Raw genomic sequence first — 16,842 nt, forward strand, 5'->3', positions numbered from 1 at the left:
CGAGAATGAGGGGCACCTACATTTACCCCAGGAGCAGCTACCTTTGCCCACCTCTCCTATCCGTACGAACATATGCGATTGAACCTCTCGAGCCAGATACATAGGAGGGAGAAGGAGTCCCTTCATACGGTTCCTTGTCGAAAAAGACATAGACACCCGTACTCCGTCCTTCAGCTCTCTCTCCTACCTCAATTCTCTTCGTCATTTCTATACTCCTTGAACAAACCTCAGATGTTGAGAATAAGGTTCATAAATCATGCATGCTATGCTCCGGACGCTGGATTCGTCCTTGGATCCTCGCGACATTCACGGCGCAGACGGATTCAGGATCTGTAGAGGAATCCTTGTTGGACTGCGCAAACCAGACAACTTTAACCTAATGAGACCGTGAGCCGGCGGATCCAGGACTTCAGCTCACGTGTTCATCTGCCGGCTCGGGAGAAAGGGCATCCTGACTCGTCAAGGAAGACTAACTTCAGAAGCAATCCCGCCATGAATCAGGATGGTCCCCGCTCGCATCAGTGCTTGTTCTTTTCTCGACGTCCGGCATGACTTCTAGATTGAATACGAATCCAGAATCGGTCTATGGGAAGAATTCACACCTTATCAGGTGAGGAGTCAACCGAGGTCATGTCCTGAAGGACTCTTGCCCAGACGATGGTACCTTATGCAAGCAAACCCCCCTGTTTGAACCTACCAAACCCAATCATCTATCAGAACGGGCAAAGAAGTTCCTCTACCCCAGATTTCATCGATCCCAAATGGACCGGGAACATATTCTGAGGAGAAAAAGCGGGGACAGACGTTGCATGACCAATACCACACCATACATCTACATTCGAACGGTTCCGCTTCAGTCCATTGGAGAGGTGTTGCGAACGACCATTTAAACTCGTTTGCACTGATACAGCTCAGCAAAAGAGGAGTAAGCTCCTCCATCCACCATCCATTTCACCGGTATTTCATCCTGGTTCACCAGAGGGGCGCGTGGATATAAGTATCCCTGATCCCTGACTTTTTCGAGCTCTTATCAGCAACCAGCTTTTCTCTCTTTCTTTCTTCTTCTTCTTTCAACTGTTCGGAGGCATACTTGCTACCATGGGAGACCCTTCCGATGCTCAGGATAAGCCAGAGCACGTTTTGAAGCGCCACCTTTATGAATATGCCCGGCGGCGTCGAACAGACGGCCCCTACGCGGACAACCTGGACGTTGATGTCTTGATTGTCGGGGCAGGTTTCGCTGGGACATACCTCTTGTATGAGATGCGCAAGGCTGGCTTCAAGCCCGTTCTATATGAAGCGGGCACCAGTTTTGGCGGCACTTGGCGTTGGAATATATACCCCGGTACGAGGAAACTCTCCTAACCGACAGGATAGTTTTACCTGACCAGGACAGGGGCCCGGGTCGATTCCGAAGTGCCTATTTACCAATTGTCGATCCCTGAAGTCTACAAGACGTGGGCATGGACTACGAACTACCCAGATTGGCAAGAGTTGCAAGCATATTTCGATCATGTTGACAAAATTTGCAATCTAAGCAAAGACTGCGCATTCAATAGTGTCGTCACGTCTGCCGAGTTTGATCCGCATGAAGGCAAATGGATCGTCAAGACGGCCGATGGTCGCACAGCCAAGGCCAGGTTCCTTATTGTTGCTGCAGGATTTGCGGCCAAGAGATACATTCCAGACTATCCAAGCATGGAGAAATTCAAGGGCATCATGCATCATTCTTCGTTCTGGCCAAACGAAGGAGTTGATGCTCGCGGGAAGAAAGTCGCTGTTATTGGAACTGGCGCCTCTGGTGTACAGATCATACAAGAGTGGGGACCCCAAGTTGAGCATTTGACGGTCTTCCAACGCACTCCCAACTTGGCCCTTCCAATGGGTAAACGTGACTTGACCAGGGAAGAGCAAGAGGCGCTCTACCCAGCATACGATGAACTCCTCCGGATGCGCGAGAAGAATTTTGCAGGCTTCACCTATGATTTCACTGAGCGCACCACCTTCGAAGACTCCCCTGAAGAGCGTGAGGCCGTCTATGAAGCGCTGTGGAAGAAAGCCGGCTTTGGTCTCTGGCTCGGCTCTCACAAAGACTACCTATTTGACATGAAGGCGAACCGCTGTGTGTACGATTTCTGGCGCCAGAAGCAAATGACGAGAATCAAGAACCCAGAAAAACGAGAGCTTCTGTGCCCTGCGGAACCGCCTCATCCCTTTGGCGTCAAGCGTCCGTGCCTGGAGCAAAACTACTACGAAGTCCTCGACCGAGATAATGTGACAATCGTGGACATCAGCTCCAAGTCAGGCAACGAGATCGCCGAATTCACCGAGACAGGCATCAAGACCTCCGACGGCAAGCACTATGATTTTGACATCATTGCGCTAGCGACGGGCTTCGATATCACCACTGGCGGCATGACGAATATGGGCCTCAAATCGATCCACGGCACAACTCTCCAAGATGAGTGGAAGAAAGCCGCCTACACGTACCTAGGCACCACGATTTCGGGTTACCCGAATATGTTCCATCTATACGGACCCCATGGACCCACCTTGTTGTCTAACGGCCCGTCCAGCGTCGAGGTGCAGGGTCGCTGGATCCGCGACGCCATCAAGCTCATCGATCGCCAGGGTCTCAAGTACATTAACCCGACACAGGAAGCGAGCGAGAAGTGGAAGAAGCGCATCAATGAACTCTCGGATATCACCTTGCTTCCAACAACGAGATCTACTTATGTAAGTGCCCCTTGTTTCTCCCCTTTCCTTCGGCAAATCTAGATCTGTATCAGGCTACAGTGGCCAGATATTCCAACACCGAATCTTGATCTCTTAAGATTTTTTGTCTTGTCGAAACATCCATGCCTTTTCGAGGCCCGTGCTGATTATTTATTTGCAGATGGGTGGTAGTGTACCCGGCAAGGCGTTCGAGCAGGTCAATTATGCAGGTGGCATTCCCAAGTACATCGATGAGATTCGGGCTGTGTTACCGAATTTCACGGGCTTTGAGACTGTGGCGGCGTAGAGAGGCAGAGAGGTGTGCGGTGCGGTGTTTTCGGTGTAAGGATAGTTCGATAATTGATGGTGGGGCCGTTGCAGTATAAGAGAAGGTTTGAAAAATCCAGAATTCCAGAATGGCCAAAGTATTTGAACTCAGTATTCTGCTATTTCAGTGATCGAGAGGGAATTGAAACAGAACAGCATTCACAAAGCCAAGCAATCTTTACCCAGATTCTCAATGGACGGTTAAGATACCCTCAATATCAATCGAATAGAGCGAGGAGCAAACCAAACGGTATCATATTTCCACCCATGAATAAGTTCCTTGAGGTACATATCATCGGCTCCATTGTCCATGTCCTATCCATACCCGTGTCCATTCAAACTGAGGTGCTATGAAATATCTCCAAGATGACCGGAGCCGAGCCATTGGATTCCCTGAAAACAACCGGAGAGCAACTCCTATCTTCCAACACCCGTGTTTGTTCAATCATATCAATACATTGAAGAATCATGTGCGTTCTTCCCAATTCTCTCCTAACCTTGCGCTACGCCGTATCGTCCTCCCTATGAGTTCTGGATCGGTCTAATACTTTCAGTCCATCCTCAAAGGACCAAGCTGTGTCATGAAAGTCGAAATCATTTTTTGCTGTCCATGTACATCTTGGCCAAACCAGTGACGATTGGGGCGACCACTTTGTAGTGCTTTTGGCCTTGCTCGTAGACTTTGCTGATGTCATCTAACGAGAAGCCCTTTTTCTTCTTGTGGTCTCGATCTCTGTCCCGGTCTCGGTCTCTGTAGTCCCTGTCACGATCAGAGTCATGGCGGTGACGGTCATGGTCACGATCGCGATGGTCTCGGTCTCGATCTCTGTCTCTGTCTCTGTCTCTGGCACGATCGTAGCGTCTGTGACCTCGGTCGGAGGCGTAACCATCGTCTCGACGAGATCCACTACCTCCGCGATATCTGCGATCGTCATAGTGGCGGTCATCATCCCTCCTCCGTCTCATGGCGTCACGGCCGTCGGATTTATATCCTCGGTCACGATCGGAGTATCTGTCTTCGGGACTGCGATGGCGAGGAGGGCGTGGCTCACCGTCGTACTGGTCATCGTGGCGACGGCGGTCGGGTTCTCGATATGTTTTGGCACGTCGTGGTGGTTCTGGGTCAAAGTCGTCGTAGTCATCTTTCGGTCTGCGTCTCAAATGTCTGCCTTTATGTTCGTCACCGTCGCTCATTGTGGCTTCCGATGCGGGAATAGGCTCGCGGTATCCTTTGGACCGGCCATAGGCGACACCTCCGCCTTCTCTCTTGTGATGAGGTACTGGATCAAGATCGTCGTCACCGGAGAAGCTTCTTCGCCGAGGTACGGCAGTGTTGGACTTCTTTGGCCTGCTATCGCCCTCTTTTTCATAGGGATACTCGCGGTAGGGAGGAGGAGAGTTTTTCAGATCCCGAGTGGCTATCTTCTCACCTCCGCTTGGCTCTACATCGCGAGGGCCGAGGTCCTTCCGGCGGCGACGTTCGTCACGCAGGTCGGAAGTATGTGGTGCTGGGACTGGGGAAGTATCATAGCGAGAATGACGAGAAGCAGATTTGCGAGCATCAGCGTAGTCGTTGTCGTCTGGGTATCGGAGGCCGCCGTCGTGATCATATCCTGGGCGGTCTCGACGTGGACGAGGAGCGTATTCGTCATTAGAAGGCATTGTAACTGATTGATTGATTGAATGGGGTTGATTATAGAAAGGAAGAAGTTGAAGAAGAGCAGGCGGCAAATGCAGGAGGCACGAAGAGAATGATTTTAAGAGTTGGCAGTGTTTCGAATCAAATCAGCAGATGGAGTTGCGAGATCATTTGGCGGCAATCCAATGCCCCACCACCTCAGAATACGGCCAGAGTTCAGCTGGTGTATTGACCGTGTTCTGGCTCTGAATCGTGATTGTGTGTACAGCGGACGGTGACTCGCAGTTATTTCTCTCAGCTGTGTTGTCTACGTCATGTGGCCCAGATTTCCTAGATGCACAGTGCGGCAGATGCAGGGCTTTTTTGCCTGCGAACATGCTTTCGTCTACCCCTGGGGCTTCTTCCCCCCTGCTTACGTATCGTACAACGAAAATTCACCGGCAGGTCCAGAAGAAATATATCCTCCCCCGACATTGGCATGACGCGGCGTCATTTTCCCCAATTGCTCGGTGTACCTTGTTTTGTGTGACTCATCCTCATTCGAATTACCCCGGAATTCAGGGGCATCCTGCTCAGCCATTCAGGCATCCACCTTGAAGATCGGATGCTTTTCTGCTGGGCTCTAACGTCCTTGGCTCCTGGCAAAGTTGGACAAAAAGATCATAAGTCACAAGTTCTGGGCCTTGGAATCACCATACCCGATAAACTACTTAGGTCAGAAATCAGCCGATGTGCAAAGACCCCCTGCACCAGGCACGCCGCCAGGCTCTCCCTCCTCTCGCTCCGTGCCGATGGCACCCTTGCCACTCCTCCTAGTCCTCCAGGCCTTCGGCCCTGAGCCACACCTGACATCTCCGAGATTTTGTTCGAGCAACTTAGAGACCCGATATTCTCGGAACTTATAGTCCACGCAGATACGTTTGGTACGTGGCAAATCTGTCATGGTGTCAACACTTCAAAATCCAAAAATCTAATTCCACCCTCTACCCCTGTGGATTCGTGGAATTGTTTTCTGGACACATCCGCTGCTGGGGACTTTGAGACTCGAATGTATCCAGGTGTCACGTGACCTCAGGATGCCCATCGGAGTGCAGCAGGACGCCCCGAAGCCAGCCAAATATCTCCCAATTGTCAGCCAGTGCACCCCTGGCAAACCTCACATCAACAACCATCCAGATCTAATCCCCATGGAAGTCTGGTATAATACCCAAGGTACTACGCGGTCCTTCTATAGATGGAACTCTCCGCTAACATGTCCCCACTATTCACGTCGATTTTAATGTCAACTACTGGACTTGTTGTGCTTTAAGTTGGTCGTTTCATACATGTCGAACAGACTCGCCTTCGTCAACTTGTTGAGCTCACAAGGCCGCGATGCCGGCAAGGATGAGGACACGAAGTTGCGTGTGCGGTCTCAGGTCATGAAGAACTTACGGCATAACCAGCGAATAGAAGACCAGAGGAGTCAATTTGAGCATCGAATCCCCCAAGTTTTGCCTTGTTCTTATACTGTGACAGAATATGAAGAATCTCAAGCCCAATCCCCTGTCGAAGCTCAACCATCAAACAAAAGATCGTCTCCAAATTCTTCAGATGATAGAGAAGAAAGAAAACGACAGAGTCTCTTTGTCGTTTCTCCTGCGCCGGAAAGAGAGCAAATCATAAACCTTTCATTTCTGGTTGCTTCACCACCACCCACGGTGGTTCCGGCTTCAAGGTCACCATTGAATGCCTCTTTGCCATCTCAACACATACGGACAGCTGTACCGACTCGAGATCGTGCTCAGACACCAGGGCAGCCATCGCTACTGGACCCGCAACCCCGGAGGGCGGAGGCTTTTGACCAAGACACCGCACTAGGTTTTCCCTTCTCCCCACACGGATGGCAAACTAGTGGTTCAAGCCCGTCTTCCATAGAACCAGGAGAATTCCACAAGCTGGGTAACTATCTGAGCATCCGACGTGGATACTCGTTGCTGACCAATCTGTGCTCTTTTAGATTTCTATCAGAACCATTAATACTTGTACATTCAGTCAATCGCGTGGGGACCCGAAGATGGCGCCTCGAAACTGAGACACTGTTTCTTGGAGAATTCTTCATGAACAATTCTCTTCACTATGAAACCGGCCCACCTTGGTCACACTTCTGTGATAGAATTTCTTCAGGGAGATCTTCATATATGTATTTGCACAAAAAACCAAAGCCCTCAGCTGGTTGCAACGTGCTATTCGAGAGACCGTACGGAATCCTCCAGCCGAATTCCTTGATGCTGGTTTGTTGGTCCTTTCGTTCGAACTATGTAGAGTAGATTGAAACGGAAATCTTTCCAACGAGTCACTGCCAATCGGAGACGTTGCTAACAGCAAGGCTAGGTGATCAGGTGCAGCGACCCAGTATCAGTCCACCACGATGGCTTGTCCAGACTTGTGGCCTTCACAACAACCTTTCAAATGTTACCGGACACGCCCACGCCCTCATGCCAGCTATCATCACGTTTGTGCTCTGCCGCTTCATTCTGACCCTTTGTGCAGGTGCGATCTCATACTAGCAGCTACCTGGCCAAGATGTCCCCGATGTGTTTATCAATATCCTGGTCTAGGCTTTTCAAACCACCCAAAGTCAATTGTCAAATTCAACCTGTCTTTCGATGATCGGTGAGACTGGAAACGCTCAATCCCCAACCTTTAGTGAGCCCGACTTTGGTCTCGTCGACTATAAAACCCAACCATCAACCTCAGCGAGCGCACGATTTCTTCTTACCGTCCTCCAGGCTTCACGGCCAGCGACCGACATTTTCTTACGAGCCACGATACGAAGCACTAGGGAGCTTTATTGAATGAAGTCGCTTGTCTGCGTCGCGTGGAATACCGTATATCTATCTCTGGGTGTAAGTTTTGTGTTTTTCTGCAGAATCTATCCAGAAAATAAATCCAAATTGTTCTCCCACATATACATTACTTACCAGCGCAGCCGCAGCCCAGTCCCATCCCAAGAGACAATACCTGATGGCAGAACTTGTCAGATTTGGCTTCAGTATTGTTCTTGAGCAAGTTGAGGACTTCCGACGTATGTTGATTGCTTTACGCATCTGGGGAAAACAATTGTTTCGGCCACTAAACACACACTAACAACCAGGGTCAGGGATCGTCACGGATCAAAGCCTATGACCCATGCCTCCTTTTCCATGAAGAAGTTCGCTGTTGTGTGTACCGTGATCATGCAATGATGGTTGATACCTTCCGTCTTGTCGTATACCTTCAGCCTTGCTGAAAATGCAGATTATCCATCACAACCGACGATAACGAAATATGTTGGCACTAGCCCTAGTCAATCCAGCTCATAGCTGATACCTCTTGATTGACTCAACTATCTCATGGAGGCTGGAGGCATAGAGCGGCCAAAATACTCAGGTCCGTGGGGGAAAGCCGCCAATCGTTTCTACTCTCCCCCCTTCTCCTTTTACCGCACGGCGCGCAAGGCGGCCTTCCGACAACTGCCAAAGAAGAAGAATAACTTGACGTGTTGCCATTCACCGACAATTTGACCGATTGTGAATTTGCAGACCGCCAGGGCAGGAACGGGCAGGGTTAGATGCAGGGAGCCCTCCCTTCTCGGCGCTGCCGAATCTTTCTTTCTCCCAATGTTTCTGGCAGATCTCTTCTTTAATGACATCCACCAAATATTTCTTCACCGAGATGGTTGAACTTTACACCATCTTCGACGACACCGACTTGGAAACTGCCGAGCTCATCCTTCAATTGCAACTCGAAGATGTGGAGGAAGCACGCAAATGCTCCAAAAGGAAAGATCGCGAAGATCATGTCAACGACGCCCAATTGGCGCTGTGTTTACTCGAACAGAACCTCCAGTCCCTCAGCTCCGTGGTTGCCGACAAAAAGATGACCCAAAGCATTGCTACTGCTGTGAAAGCTGATGGATCATTGATTGCCAGTGTTGTACATGAGGAAGAGGTGGCATGCGGTGATCATACCATGGCGCTCCGCCTGAGCGGCAGTAATGTAACATCCGAGGTGAAGCTACAACCTGGTAACCTCAACGGGAAGATCCTTTCAAAGCTCGCTGGGATGTATATGCCTGGAGATGTCGGGGAAGATCTGTGCAAGACTAACTCAGGTGGAGGCGAAGATAACCGAGCTGAAAGTTCCGCTACAGCAGAAAAACGTCCTGATACACGCGAGCTGTGGTGCACGGCTTGCAACGAGCCCAAGAGATATTTCGACGTCCTGGAAGCCTCTTGCGGTCATGGTTACTGCAAAGCGTGTCTGCAGGAACTCTTCGAATTCTCAACCAAGGATGAATCACTATTCCCTCCTCGCTGCTGCAGAGAGCCAATTGATGAAGATGAAGCGCAGATCTTTCTCACGAAAGAAATCAAGGAGAGGTTCGAGCACGCGAAGGTCGAATTCGGCTGCTCTAACAGAACGTACTGCTCACTAGCAACCTGTTCGGCATTCATTCCAAACGACCAAATCGCCGGAGACACGGCAACTTGCCGGCATTGTGGAACAGATACCTGTGTCATTTGTAAAGCTCGAGCGCACCATGGAGATTGCCCCGACGACATTGCACTTCATCAAACACTGGTTCTAGCAACGGAACAAGGATGGCAGCGCTGTTACTCCTGCCGGCGTCTAGTTGAACTCGATATGGGTTGCAATCACATGAGGTAAATACTAATCCTTTCTCTTCTCGGAACCATCGCTGATCTCCCAAGCTGCCGATGCGGTGCTCAATTCTGTTACGTATGCGGTGCCCGTTGGAAGACATGTCGCTGCCCCCAATGGAATGAAGATAGGTTGCTCGCTCGGGCCAATCGTCTTGTTGACCGCGATGTGCCAAATTTGGCTCCCAATAACCCGGTTCGAATCGAAAGAGTCACAAACGCTACAGTGATGTTGAGAACCAGACACAACTGCACCCACGCCAGCTGGCGATATATTCGTGGCGAGCATAATTGTGAAGAATGTTGCCATACTTTGCCAGAGTACATCTTCGAATGTCATCAATGTCGGATCCAGGTCTGCAATCGGTGCAGACGGAATAGGCTTTGAGAGAATGGATCCGTGCTAGACCAGACCGCCGCGTTGGAATAGAGCCCTTCCTGAGATAGTTAGAAATAAGTCCTCACTTGGAGAACGGGACAAATTGCAAATGACGTCATTGCAGTGGGGGTTTTCGGCCTTGTGCGGCAAAGACTCTCATTGGCAGAATTGACCGCTGCAGAGAGTTCACATCCCCGTCCAATTTTCTTTCCTGCTCAACCTCTCGTCGTTCACGGATACAGTAATCTCCGACCACCAAAAAAAAAAAAACAACTCGCGCCTCTCACATCCTCGAATATCTATGCGCTCCACCCTCCGTCTCCTGGCCACGACCGCTTCAGCATCAACGAGCTCGATAAAAACACCCACACGCCTACGCAAACGAGTCCCAACCCTCTCTCTCGAGCACTTCATCCAACGCCAACGTGTGCTCTCGCTCTGGCGCACAATCCTGCGCAGCGTATACCGGATCCCAAAAGACCAGCGCAAAGAAACGATTGCCTATGTACGTGGCGAATTCGAGCGCAACCGACATGTCGAGGATATTTCTCAGATTAGATACTTGATTTCGACAGGCAAGGCGGAGTTCGATGCCATGAAAAGGTATATTGATGAACTTGCTTCGAAGGACCGGTGAAGAGAGAGGATTGCCCGTCTTACCGAATGCCCATGGGAGCGTGACTGAACAAATATAGGCCAATCGAGGTGAGATACTCCGTGCCGGTGGTTGTCTTTGCCATACCACGTCGGTGTTGTAGTATGAAAGAATACTGGAACAATAGAGCTGGACTTGGATGCAAGGGGACGCTCACCGAGAGAAAAAGAAGGGATGTCACTCTGGGGTCGATACGAGCCAAGTCGAGGTCTTCCAAACCGACAAGAGACGCTGTCGAACAAAAAGCCACGTGCGTTGAAAAACGGGGCGAAACGTGCACCTGTAACTTCTACATAAGAAGCTCTCTGTGTCATGGTCGTTCTCATGCTCGGGGTCTTGTTGCCCCACATCAAACAGAAGATTTGATCTGAACGTCCGGGAGAAGACTTCAGGAAGCAGAAATTGGGTGGTGTTTAACCATGGAAGATTTCCCATCCATCTCCGAGTACACCGGCCTGACACCAGGGAGGTGATACTCTCAATTTTCTGTACAATCAACATTCTGGATTCCAGAGACATGAAATGACCATCATAATATTGTGACAAACCGATTTGCCCTTTCAGAACCTTTTCCAGGCATCCTTCGTTCTTTTCCCCCACATTCCTGGTCCCCATCCAATACTGATAACTTCCTCCTTAACACTTTTATTCCAGAACTGCCACGAGGAGCTCTGATTATTCTTCCCCTCGCCCTCGCTCACAGCCTGCTGTACCGCCTGACTCACACTCTCCTTCCCGCCTCGCGCCATCTTCTCGGCCTTCTCTTTCACGTCCCTGGCCTGATCCATTGCCGCCTTCGTTTCCTTCTCCACCTTCTCCCTCCACAATCTATCCTCCTCGTCTCTCGCCTCCAATTCCTTCAACCACTTCTCACGTTTCTCGGCCGTCTTCTTTTCCTCCAACTTCTCCTCGAAGGCCTTCCGCCTCAGCCGCTCGTCCTTGTAAAATACACTGCCCGCAACGAGTGCTACGAGCGTGAAGCCCTGAGCGTAGATACGCGCACGGAACATCCGGTTGGTCTGGTGATGGTCGCCGGCGCGGATGGATTTGGACGCCATGTATAGGGCATAGCAGGTCGCGGCGCAGCCGATGGGAATCAAGGGCTCTTGACGTAACTTGCGCCAGAGCTTTTGCCAGCGGTTTTCTTCGAAGAACTCTTGGTCCATGCTGGAGGGGAGATTGGAGGGGGAGAGAAGGGAGGAATCGGAATCGGACATTTTGACGGCGCTCGGTGGAGTTAGAACTAGAATTGATTTTTAGGTACAGATTGAGGATTGGTTGGGGTTGATGCAATGTTCGCGTTGTATTTGATATGAAGTTGATGTTCGTCGAGAGCTCCCAAAATGGTATCGTGACGTCGATTGTGCAGGGCGAATCAGAAACGTGCTCGCGGTGCACAGATTGTCGTAGTAGCACGCCACTTTGCTTCCAAAATTTCTGGAGGCCGTTGAAAGGATCCGAACTACACTCCCAGGAAGAGGATTGAGAATGGAAGTCGATCAAGATGCGGACCCAGCCTGTGAGTTTGCTTAAGCAAGATATCTGAACCCCGTTCGGCGACCTAGAGCCCGCGTTCAAGCTCAGATGACATCGGCCCGGAAAACGAGACTAACTAAATGCAGGGACAGGAAGAGGTGCCCCCCACCCAAAAAAAAGGCGGTGCGGAGGAGCCCAAGGAAATTTTGTTGATATTGGACTCACTCATTGTTGAGCTTCAAGCACGGGATTGCTATACGACACAATTCATACCATAACTCGGAATCTGGAAACATCCATCGGCTCTATACTTACAGTCCACAATGGACACTGCAGAACCTTATGTCAATGGGACAATGACCCCCTCCACGCCACAGCGGTCCGGTCTAGCATTAACAGAATACACCGCAATGCCTACACCACCTTCTGAACGAGCAGATATCCCTTCCTACGATGTCCCACGAGACTTCCTTCTCCCCACCGGCTACCCCGACTACCTCCGCCTGATCCTCACTTCCCGAGTCTATGACGTCGTCAGTGAAAGTCCACTTTCCCACGCCGTCAATCTGTCCAACCGTCTAGAGTGCAAAGTTTTGCTGAAAAGAGAGGATCTCTTACCGGTCTTCTCCTTCAAATTGCGAGGGGCATACAATAAAATGGCACATCTGCCGCCCAAGATCAGTTGGAAAGGCGTCATTGCTTGCTCGGCGGGCAATCACGCTCAAGGCGTAGCTTACTCGGCGCGACATCTCAAGATCCCGGCTACCATCGTCATGCCCTCAGGGACGCCAGCTATCAAGCACATGAACGTCAGCCGAATGGGCGGGAATGTCGTGCTGCATGGACCGGACTTTGACTCGGCCAAGGAACACTGTCACGCTCTGGAGAAGCAGTATGGGTTGACGAACATTCCGCCCTTTGACGATCCATATGTCATTGCTGGACAGGGCACGATCGGGATGGAGCTGTTGAGGCAGACTTCGTTGCAGAAGTTAGAGGCGATCTTCTGCTGCGTCGGTGGAGGCGGGCTGATTGCGGGCATCGGGGTCTACGTGAAAAGAATAGCGCCGCAGGTCAAAATCGTCGGCGTTGAGGCGTCAGATGCGAATGCGTTGGTGGAGTCATTAAAAGTTGGCAAGAGAGTGCTGCTGGGAGAAGTTGGTCTGTTTGCGGATGGGGCGGCCGTCAAATCGGTGGGAGAAGAGACGTTTCGACTCTGTCAGGAGGTAGTGGATGAGGTGATCGAAGTCAGTACAGACGAGATCTGTGCTGCGATTAAGGACGTCTTTGAGGATACTAGGTCCGTCCTGGAACCAGCCGGAGCTTTGTCTCTGGCAGGATTGAAGAAATGGGTGGCGCAGAATCCATCCGTGGATCCCACCAGAGAACTGGTGGCTGTTGCAAGTGGCGCTAATATGAATTTTGACCGATTACGGTTCGTGGCCGAACGTGCTTCACTTGGTGAGCAGAAAGAAGCTTTGCTGACGGTCACAATACCTGAACGGCCGGGGTCATTTGCTCAATTGGTCGAAGCAGTCCTCCCTGGAGCAGTCACCGAGTTCGGCTATCGCTATGCGAGTCAGGACCACGCACATGTCTTGATGGGCATTTCAGTATCCTCTGCGGGCGCAAGAACTAAAGAATTAGACTCGCTCTTCTCCCGCCTCGCTGCCGAAGGCATGACTGCCAAAGACATCTCGGACGATGAACTGGCCAAAACCCATATTCGATACTTGGTTGGTGGACGTTCCGGCATCCAAGACGAGAGGATATATATGTTCGAATTCCCCGAGCGGCCAGGGGCGTTGTTCAAGTTCCTTCAGACCCTACGACCCGGCCAGAACATCACTTTGTTTCATTACCGTAACTATGGCGGTGACTTGGGCAGGATCTTGGCTGGTATTCAATGCCCTGACTCTGAGCGAGATCAACTAGAGGGATTCCTTGGGGATATTGGGTATCCGTTCAAAGAGTGCTCGGATAGTCCTACCTACAAGATGTTTTTGCGAGACTAGATGCAAAATGGTTTCGAAATTAAAAAATAAAAAAGGCCCAAGTCGGGATGGTGGATGTTGTACGCAGATAGAGATACCCTGGCATGGCGTTGAGTGAGGATAAAATACCAGGAATTCCACTGTAGATACGGAGACCCGCGTTTCGAATGAATGAATCATATTATTTGGAGAGCAAAACTACAGCGCCCGTCGGATAAGTGTTTTCGGGTCATATACTACTGACGATTCTTCTTTGCGCTATTCAAATATCCTCGCACAAAAGAAATTCACATCCCGTCCGACGCCGATGTAAAGTTTTAGAGATACTGTTTGCCACCCAAACATTTCCACCATCAACACATTGCACCTGGTTCTCCTGTGGATTGACAAGGCGGACAGGTCGTAGTTTCAGCTGCATGAGAACTTCCAAGTCCAAGAAAAGGCATCGAGACGAAAGCAAGCACCTACAGGTGAAACCTCCAAAACGGCCATGAGAAGATTTCAAACCAATCTTCCACATGGATTCGGATTCAAGTTACGTCGGAGAAAGCGAGGACAGTATTTCTTCACCCGACCCTCAACTTCCCGCTTCACCACCGCCACCGCGACAAAGGATACCGAGCCGTCGTAATCCCCACCAGTCGCCTTCCAGCGCCTCCATCTCACAACGAATCATTCCCTCTTTAGCAGATAATCCGTTCGCGCAAGGTGAGGATGCAGAAACATACTTCACCCGACCCAATCGGTATTTTGGGCCGGCTTCGACATGGAGATCTTGGACCGAGCGGGAGAGAACCGCGGCTCTCAGTATTGACCGGCTGCGCAGTCAAGATCTTAGCCTCCATCTCTTCAACGCGGTCGGATTGAAACGGAAAGCTCAAGAATCTTCGGACGGCAGAAAACTGAAGCAGAGCAAGAAGGCCAAGGGGAGAGCCTCGTCGGTGCTTTCGACCGCTACAGGTGACGACGAAGAGAGAGGGTCTCGGGGACGACCGACGACTTCTACTCTGCCTAAATCGTGGACAGCTTGGCCTATGCCTCCTGATCAGGTGCCGAGGGAGGAACTGCTTCCACGGATAGGAGAAAGCGGGGAGTTTCGTACAATGGTTGATACGAGACCGAGTTCGAACTTGGAGGAATGTCTTGTAGCTACCGCGACGAGGCTCGCGAGGGAAAGGTGGGATGCACGCCCGTGGGAGGATCCGGGGTCCGAAATGGGAATGAGAAGTGGGACGAAGACTGATCCAGAAGAGATTGATGGTGCTTCGCAGACGCCCGAGTCAGCTGACGAGAGTCAAGAGGAAGAGGAAGTAGCATCGATGTCTGGAGACGACGATTTGCCGATGTTTTCTTCTCAAACTTTCTCTACTTCGGACGAGGCTGATGATCAGCCAGCTACAGAAGTCGAAGAAGAAAGTGACAATGAGAGCAGTGAAGTGGACCGGCGTCCCGTCCCACTCGCGGACGAGGAGAACGCACGCCAATATCTTATCCCCAGTGCAAGACACATCTTGACCAAACTCGACGATCTGCTGCTCGGTTTGCACAAGGCGCGGCATGCCTACGCTGCGAAACCTCCCGGTAAACAGCGAGGACGGTATTTCCAGACAGCCCAGGGGAGCGAGGGAGAAGCGCGAAGTCGATCTCAGTCGCGAGCCCGGAAGAGAAAGCGCTCCTCATCGACGAACTCAGTGGCATCAAGTGCCTCGGCTACGTCTACTACGTCAGGAAAGCGATCCCGTCGAGTCGGGAAACTAGGCTTGCGAGACTGGAGCGATGTCATGGGCATGGCATCCTTAACTGGTTGGAATCCTGCGGTCGTGGAGAGAGCCAGTGAACGTTGCGCAAGATTGTTTGGCGAAAACATGCTCTTCCGCACATTTCACCCGGGCGACGCCAAAGAAGGAAAGGCCTCGTACTTTACCGAACATCTTGCTCTGGAATCCGAGGGATCGGTCGAACCTGATGACGGAGACCAAGAGGGAGATGTCCGGGCACTCCGCACCTCAGTGCCGTGTGAGAATTGTCGAGGCAGACGAATGAATTGTCAGCCTGCCGATATGCATGGTGGAAATTTCAGACCATGCAAGAATTGTCTGGACATGGAGATCGCCTGTTCTGGTATATCAGTCAAAGTCTGCACCGCCCATGGACGATTCTGTCCCCACCAGTCCTGCCCCAGGCACATGTTCCCGTTTCGAAAGCAACATCATCTCCAAAGGCATCTGGCCAATGTGCACCGGTCTGCCTCAGAAGATACGAAGTTCCGGGGAAGGAGAAGAAGCATGCCGTCATCTGCGAGGGCGAGCGTGGATGTTAGTGACGTTGACGTCTGGCCCGGTGCAGGATCTGCGCCTGTGATAACCTGTCCAGTCCGAACATGTCCAAGAGGCAAGCAGCCGTTCGCTGCGGGGAAGTACTTGTATGATCATGTCAGGAGGATGCATCCTGAGGTAGATGTCCAGGAATTGAAGAGGTTGGAAAGTAAGAGGCGAAGCGAGAGGAGAGGGCGGTGGAAGGATGAGAGGCGGCATAGGAGTGTCAGTCGGAAATCGTCGAGGAGGAAACAGACGGATGGGGAGGCAGACGACGACGAAGAAGAAGAGAATCATGAGCTGTAAACTGCTCAGGCTGGGGAAGTTCTATGTAAATGGGTACGTGGTAGTCGGTTCGTATTCTGATTGGCCCACCACACATCCATATGCTTACGAAATCATCCTGACAAGGCTCTTCAACCTTGTCCATCAGATACCAGACAACCCATGGGTGATTTCTTTCTTCCTCCGTTGTCTCCAACAGTCTCAAGAAAATCAGCAACAGACCCTCGCTTCATGAACGAATGACCGGTGTCTTGGGACATCCATCCGGGCATTTTCCTCCATTGTTGTGCTTCTCAATGACGTCGCTCTTCCCTTCGCCTTTGCAATGCCGACTTCAACATCAACATCAGTCGTATCCGCCCAGTCCCGGCC

The 16,842-nt window shown here is 51.1% G+C and overlaps 6 protein-coding genes across 6 annotated transcripts; 4 read left to right on the forward strand and 2 right to left on the reverse strand.

The window, feature by feature from the left end:
• Positions 1–1,098: 1,098 nt before the first annotated feature.
• On the forward strand, positions 1,099–3,022 carry Z518_10569 (uncharacterized protein; the record flags this gene model as incomplete). The annotated part of the gene is made up of 3 exons (XM_013412112.1): positions 1,099–1,345; positions 1,397–2,736; positions 2,897–3,022. The coding sequence occupies 3 exons, from the start codon at positions 1,099–1,101 to the stop codon at positions 3,020–3,022; spliced, it is 1,713 nt and encodes a 570-aa protein (XP_013267566.1).
• A 614-nt stretch (positions 3,023–3,636) lies between these two features.
• On the reverse strand, positions 3,637–4,704 carry Z518_10570 (uncharacterized protein; the record flags this gene model as incomplete). Its single annotated transcript, XM_013412113.1, has 1 exon — positions 3,637–4,704. The coding sequence occupies one exon, from the start codon at positions 4,702–4,704 to the stop codon at positions 3,637–3,639; it is 1,068 nt and encodes a 355-aa protein (XP_013267567.1).
• Positions 4,705–8,377: 3,673 nt separating this feature from the next.
• Z518_10571 (uncharacterized protein) lies at positions 8,378–9,373 on the forward strand (the record flags this gene model as incomplete). The annotated part of the gene is made up of 1 exon (XM_013412114.1): positions 8,378–9,373. The coding sequence occupies one exon, from the start codon at positions 8,378–8,380 to the stop codon at positions 9,371–9,373; it is 996 nt and encodes a 331-aa protein (XP_013267568.1).
• Positions 9,374–10,960: 1,587 nt separating this feature from the next.
• On the reverse strand, positions 10,961–11,617 carry Z518_10572 (uncharacterized protein; the record flags this gene model as incomplete). Its single annotated transcript, XM_013412115.1, has 1 exon — positions 10,961–11,617. One exon carries the CDS (start codon positions 11,615–11,617, stop codon positions 10,961–10,963), a length of 657 nt encoding a protein of 218 aa, XP_013267569.1.
• Positions 11,618–12,199: 582 nt separating this feature from the next.
• On the forward strand, positions 12,200–13,891 carry Z518_10573 (threonine ammonia-lyase, biosynthetic; the record flags this gene model as incomplete). The annotated part of the gene is made up of 1 exon (XM_013412116.1): positions 12,200–13,891. One exon carries the CDS (start codon positions 12,200–12,202, stop codon positions 13,889–13,891), a length of 1,692 nt encoding a protein of 563 aa, XP_013267570.1.
• A 497-nt stretch (positions 13,892–14,388) lies between these two features.
• Positions 14,389–16,491, forward strand: Z518_10574 (uncharacterized protein; the record flags this gene model as incomplete). The annotated part of the gene is made up of 1 exon (XM_013412117.1): positions 14,389–16,491. One exon carries the CDS (start codon positions 14,389–14,391, stop codon positions 16,489–16,491), a length of 2,103 nt encoding a protein of 700 aa, XP_013267571.1.
• Positions 16,492–16,842: the final 351 nt, after the last annotated feature.

Source organism: Rhinocladiella mackenziei (assembly GCF_000835555.1).
Source record: "Rhinocladiella mackenziei CBS 650.93 unplaced genomic scaffold supercont1.9, whole genome shotgun sequence".
NCBI lineage: Eukaryota > Fungi > Ascomycota > Eurotiomycetes > Chaetothyriales > Herpotrichiellaceae > Rhinocladiella > Rhinocladiella mackenziei.